This window comes from Sceloporus undulatus, chromosome 9 (assembly GCF_019175285.1).
Source record: "Sceloporus undulatus isolate JIND9_A2432 ecotype Alabama chromosome 9, SceUnd_v1.1, whole genome shotgun sequence".
NCBI lineage: Eukaryota > Metazoa > Chordata > Lepidosauria > Squamata > Phrynosomatidae > Sceloporus > Sceloporus undulatus.
In genome coordinates this window covers 22,736,807-22,742,806 of record NC_056530.1, presented here as the reverse complement: position 1 = coordinate 22,742,806, position 6,000 = coordinate 22,736,807, and the positions used below count along the sequence as shown (strand labels likewise).

The window sequence follows — 6,000 nt, the reverse complement described above, 5'->3', positions numbered from 1 at the left end:
TTAATTGCCCCCTTCTTTCTTTCCCTCTTGTCTCCTTGGCTCCTGTGCCAATATTTTGACATCTTCCCTTCTTAATGCAGCAATAATGTTTGTTTACAGCGCAGCATGGCAAGAGGAAGCCAGGCGATGCCCAGTGTTTTTAATGCCTGGGTTGAAAAGGGGGGGATTGGCTGCTTTCCCAAGATGTCTGCTCTTTATTAGGGATACAAAATGGAGTTCGGCTGGAACGTGTATACGCTCTTGAGTAGATCCATCCATTGCAAAAGGCTTTCCAAAACTGGACACGGTTGCCCCAATGGAAGCTGGACGAAGGGCTCTGGGAAGATTGCAAACAGGATGGAGATGCCAGCAGCATCCCTCAACTGGGAGCTCTCCAGAGATTGGACTGCAGGTACCATCATCCCCAGACAGCGATGCCACATGGACATGATGGGAGTGGTGGATGCGCTCTTTGTAGGGTGCCGGGTTGGTGGAGGCTGATTTTTGGTTCCAGGATCCCCTGTGGATAACAAAATCCATGGATGCTCAAGTCCCATTAAATACAGTGGCATAACAAAATGGTGTCCCTTATATAAAATGGCAAAATGAAGGTTTGCTTTTTTGGAACTGAGACATTTTACAAATGTTTTCAAAATGCAGATGCTTGAATCTATGGATTTAAAAAAAATATCAGTGGATACAGAGGGTTGACTCTATCATCCTTGCCCACCAGCAAAGAATATTTGAATTAAAAGGAAGAACATTGCAGGACTGATGGAGGGCTTCAGGAACCATGCAAAGACTTTGCCCACGCCCTAGTTCTTCTAGAAACTAAAGGAAAACCAACCGATTTTGCAAAAAGGGTCAGCATTTTCTTCCTCTCTGCCCCACAGAGCAGGGCCTTAATAGCTTTCCCAGGCATGCACTTTCTCCTCCCAACCTCACAAGCCCAATGCATTTGCCAGACAAAAGTGGCAGAAGCAACAGGGAAGGTGAGACATTGTGGGGGGGGGGGAGAATTTGCATCCCTGACATGTACCTGCAAGGCGTGAAATGCCACCCCTTTGCTCCGCAGAGGAGGGCAGCTGAATAGAAGGCACACTCTTTCACACTTGGACACATGGTGGCAAGGGCTTGGGGGGGGGGGATCTCGGCTCTAGAGGACTTAAAATAACACCTCAAAAAAGCACTCGCACATTGACCATTGCAACAAAGAACCACGGCTACCTCCGAGCATGTTCCACATTGTGAAGTCTTTCAGGGCCAGCATCCATAGATTTTTTGTGGGTTTTGGGGGCACTATGTGGCCATGTTCAAGAAGAGCTTGTTCCTGACATGTCGCATTGGTTAGAAAATGACAGCAAAAACCAATATTTAGATGATAAAAATTTCTGGACATTTAAAAATATTGCACCTACTTTGCTTGTACCCTTGCTCTCAGGCCCCAACAAAGTGTTTAAAACATTGTAAAAAGATTGCACCGACTTTGGCTCTTGGGGTGCTATCGGGCCACAAGCGTTTAAATGCCGCCTTATGTTTTGCAAGAGCACCCTGTTAGGATTAATAAATCTGGAAAAACCACGACATTTGGATGGAAGGAAGCCCAAATGACTTAAAGGAGTCAGCCTAGCTTGCCATCTAGCATCGTCCACATGCCCTGGAAAGACTTTTCAAAGGGCAGGTGCTGGGATTAGCATACAGCTGAAGCAATCCTGCTGCTCTTCATGTCCTCCATCCCCCTCTTCCTTCTTTTCAGTGTGAATAAAACTCTGCTGTTCGGTTCACTTACCAGCCAGCAAGGTCCCCTCGGTCCTTTCTTCGTAAATTAAAGAGGGATGGAGTCGCTATGAACTAAAAGTTGGGAAGCGCAGAGATACAGCTAAGCATTGCAGCAAGCGAGAAGGTGGTTCTGTTGTTATGTTCCTCCAGATTGTTTTTGACTTATGGCAACCCTTTGGGATTGTCTTGGCAAGATTTCTTCTGGGGCAGAGGGGTTTGACGTGGCCTTACTCTGAAGCTGAGAGAGTGTGACTCGGACAAGGTCTCCTAGTCAATTGGGATTCGAGACTTGTCATCCAAAACCCAACTCTGTTCTATAGACTCGAAGGTTGCAAACTGGTGCACAGAGTCAGCTGTGGGCACTGAAAGGGTCATTGAAATGAATATGCCCAATGGACTTTTGGCAACTCATTGCCACTGTTCTGGCCTACCTCGCAGTATTGTCGGGGGGTGCATCTACACTGTGGAAATAATGCAGTTTGACACCACTTTCACCATCATGGCTCCATCTTACAGTATCCTGGGATTTGTGATTTGGTGAGACACCAGCATTGTGTAGTGGTTTGAGCGTTGGGCCATGACTCTGGAAACCAGGGTTTGATTCCTGGCCATGGAAACCCATTGGGTGACTTTAGGCAAGTCACACTATCTCAGCCTCAGCAGGAGACAAAGGCAACCCTCCTCTGAACAAATCTTGCCAAGGAAACCCAGTGATAGGCTTCCCTGAGGGTCACCGGCGACGTGGCATAGGGGTTTGGGCACTGGGTTGCAACTCTGGAGACCAGGGTTTGATTCCTTGCTCAGCCACGCAACCCATTGGGATGCCTTGGACAAGTCACACTCTCTCAGCCTCAGGGGAGGTACAAAAGCTTACAAAATGTACATTCCAAAATGGAACACCATCATTGTTGTTATTATTGTTACTATTGTTATTATTATCCCTCTTTATTCCCAAAACTGGGACTGGAAGTGGCTTCCGGATTAAAAGCACAGCGCAATTCAAAACTTACAAAATGTACATTCCAAAATGGAATGTCATTATTATTATTATTATTATTATTTTATCATCATCATCATTTCATTATCATTATTTATAGTTGAGCAGCAGACCTCCCTCTCCAAAGGGGGAGAAAGGCACTTGGAAAAGAAAGAAAGAAAGAAAGAAAGAAAGAAAGAAAGAAAGGAGAGCTACGTAGCAGCATCCCTCTTGCAGTCTCCATAGAGAGAAGCCATCCTTTGCATCCATCTTCTGGCCCCCAAGGCTTACTCTAGAGTAGCACAGGGGGCGTGGCTTTGGGATCAAGGGCGTGGCCAAGGGAAGCCTTTATAAAAGAGCCCGCGCGCTCTGAGCGCTTCCCATTCATAAGCGATGCGCGCTTCTGGCTCCAGGAGTTGGAGATCTCTTTGGCTCCAGTAGCTCCCAGTTTCTTACTGGGAGGGTGGCAGCAGCAGCAAGGACTCCTACTGCATCATCATCATCATCCTCATCTTCCTCCCTTCTTCTTCTTCTTCTTCTCCTGGGTCCAGGATCCTGCCTTCCTTTTGCGCATCATCCTTGGCTGCTGCGCCTTGGACCCAGAAGCACAGCCTCCTCCTCGCCTCCCAGTGGCCCCAGCAAAAGCTGGTTGGGAGCCCCATGGCTGCCTTCGTCTCCGGATTCCTGGCCCTCTTCTTGGCCCAGATGGTGAGTCAGGGACTGGCATCGCCCCAAAGGATGCAACATCCCCCCCCCCCATAAAGTTTGGCATTTGCCCAAAAGTTTTGCAACAAAGGTTTTGCAAAAGATCGTGCCAATGGCAGTCCTTGGCCTTCGGGGAAACCCTACTGGCCATAGGGGATCATTGGAGGATACTTGCCCTCCTAGGGCATCATAGGAGAGTAGCTGCCCATAGGGAATAACAGAATACTTGCCCATAGAGAATCCTTGGGGGATATTTGCTCATAGGGAATCGTTGGAGAATTCTTGCCCATGGAGAAGCGAACCTTTCATATCATCCTGAATGCACATAGAACCTGGGCTCGATTAGCCTCTATTATTATTCTCTGAGTCCCAGTTTTGGGAAAAGAGCAGGATACAAACAAACAAACAAATCAATCCATCTTCTCTAGGGGCAAGTATTTTACAATGATTCCCTATGGGCAAGTATTCCATTATTCCCTCTGGGCAAATATTTTCTAATGCTTCTCGATGGGCAAGTATTCTCCCATTATGCTCTATGGGCAAGTGTATTATTGTTCTCTAGGGGCAAATATGTTGATTGATTGATTTAGGTATTTATATCCCGCTCTTCAGCCCTAATGGCTCTCAGGGCGGCTTACAATATTATTTTTAATCAGACAGTTCCCTGCCCTCAGGCTTACAATCTAATATGTTCCTATTGTTCTCTATGTGATTCCCTATGATAGATCATAGAATACTTGCCCCTAGAGAAGAATAGATCCTGGGTGCTGTGTGTGTTCAGGATTATATGGAGGGTTCATTTCTTTGCTGCCTTGTGCTTCTTCTTGTAATGTCTGAATGGGGCGCGTGGGAGTCTGGCCTGGAGAAACCGCATTCACCAGGATCAGATGGCAACACTTGCTCTAAAGGGACTGGCATTGATAAATACCTGTAAATGGGGGAATGTTTCAGAGAGAGGCGGATGTTTGCTCAGGAACTGGCCCTTAGTGGAACATGAACCATGATGGAAGGCGGTGGTTGCTTTTGTGTCCCTTCAAGTCGTTTCTGACTGACGGCGATCCTAAGGCGAACCTATCCCAAGGTCTCCTTGGCAAGATTTGTTCAGAGAGGCTTTGCCTTTGCCATCCTCCGAGGCCAAGACAATGTGACTTACCAGAGTAAGGTTTCTATGGCGGAGTGGGGATTCGAACCCTAGTCTCAAGTTGTAGTCCAAGACTCTTAACCACTACTATAAAGTAGTCATCTGGGTTTATTTGACAGCCTGGCAGAGAGCCAGTGTGGTGGAGTGGTTTGTGCATTGGGCTACAACTCTGGAGAACAAGGTTCAAATCCATGCTCAGCCATTGGAATGCACTGAGTGCACAGAGAAGATTTATCTGAAGATGGCAGCCACAGATGCTGGCGAAACGTCAGGAATAAACTCTTCTAGAACATGGCCACAGAGCCCCAAAGACCCACAAAGAACGATGGACGCCAGCCATGAAAGCCTTCAGCTTCACATTAGGAATAACTTCTTGGTTGAAAGAGCTGTTCAAGAGTCAAGTAGGTTGCTTTGGAGGACACTTTGGAGGCTCTCCATCTTTAGAGGCCTTTAAGCTGGGCATCCCTCAGGAATGCATTAGCTGTCTTTTCTTGCAGGGCAGAGAGTTAGATTATAGATGGCCTTGCAGTCCCTTTCAACTCTAAAATGCAATGATTCTATGGTTTTTTTGCAAAACGTGGTGTGTGAGTGTTCAGCATGTATGGAAGACAACCATGTCTTTTGACCATGTGAAAATCTCCTATGTTTGAGGTTCTTCTTGGCACTCAGAGCAGCTGTGTCTGCCCATTACAACACATATATACTCTGTGGATGCTTTAATAGCCTGCTCCTTAAACTTTTGTGAACTGGTCCTCTTTTCTTCAAATGTTGCGCCATCCGTCTGTCAGGGCAAATGAATGTGTGGGTTCTCCCCCCCCCCCCGCTCCTAGTAGCGAAGTACATCTGACCGCCCGCCACATTTGAGCATCTGTAGACTGGATCAAATCGATATTAAAATGACTGACCAAGAGCAATAAGTCTCCTTGCTGTTTCTCTCTCTTTCTCAGAGAGGGCCCTTGCCTGCCTGCCTACTCCAGGGCACAGAATAGGCAACTGCATCAGGTCCAATGCCAATTCTCTGGCCTTCCAAAAAAACCCAGGGGACCTATGGCTTGCCAAAAATGGAGGGGGGGGGGGGGGAAGGAAGCGGCTCAAAGTTTATTTCTGCTTTGAAAAACAAGTGTTTTCTTGATATGAAACAGTGCAGAGGGGTCTCTCCTGAGTTTGCTGGAGAAGGGATTTGCCCTTTTGTGGACAGAAAAAGGTGATATGGAGGGGTTGAAGATTGCAGAAAACAGTTTTGGCAGCAAGTTGCATGCAGCCCCAAATGCCAGGCTTACAGGGCCCTGGTTTTAACAGAGGAAATAGAATTGTTTTCTTCTTCCAACTATTGTTTGTAGAGTTTGGGCTGAGTTGTTGAGAGAAACCCTACTCTGTGACTGTTGGTTTTCTTCTTTCGGCTATAGATCTTTCCCAGCAT

At 46.9% G+C, this 6,000-nt stretch overlaps 1 protein-coding gene and 1 long non-coding RNA gene across 5 annotated transcripts in view; one reads left to right on the top strand and one right to left on the bottom strand.

Annotated features, from left to right (window-relative positions):
• Positions 1-313: 313 nt before the first annotated feature.
• Positions 314-6,000, bottom strand: part of LOC121915411 — a 48,653-nt gene continuing 42,966 nt past the window's right edge. The window contains exon 3 of the long non-coding RNA XR_006100711.1: positions 314-499. This is a non-coding gene — a long non-coding RNA (uncharacterized LOC121915411). The remainder of the gene's footprint in view (positions 500-6,000) is intronic.
• Positions 3,129-6,000, top strand: part of DLL3 (delta like canonical Notch ligand 3) — a 32,826-nt gene continuing 29,954 nt past the window's right edge. For 2 of the 4 annotated variants that reach the window (XM_042439632.1, XM_042439629.1), the window contains exon 1: positions 4,876-4,981. In XM_042439632.1, coding sequence (XP_042295566.1) covers positions 4,919-4,981 — 63 coding nt within the window. In that variant the 5' untranslated portion in view covers positions 4,876-4,918. Of the gene's footprint in view, positions 3,443-4,874; positions 4,982-6,000 lie in introns of those variants that run through there. The other 2 variants (XM_042439630.1, XM_042439631.1) reach the window with 2 other exon arrangements.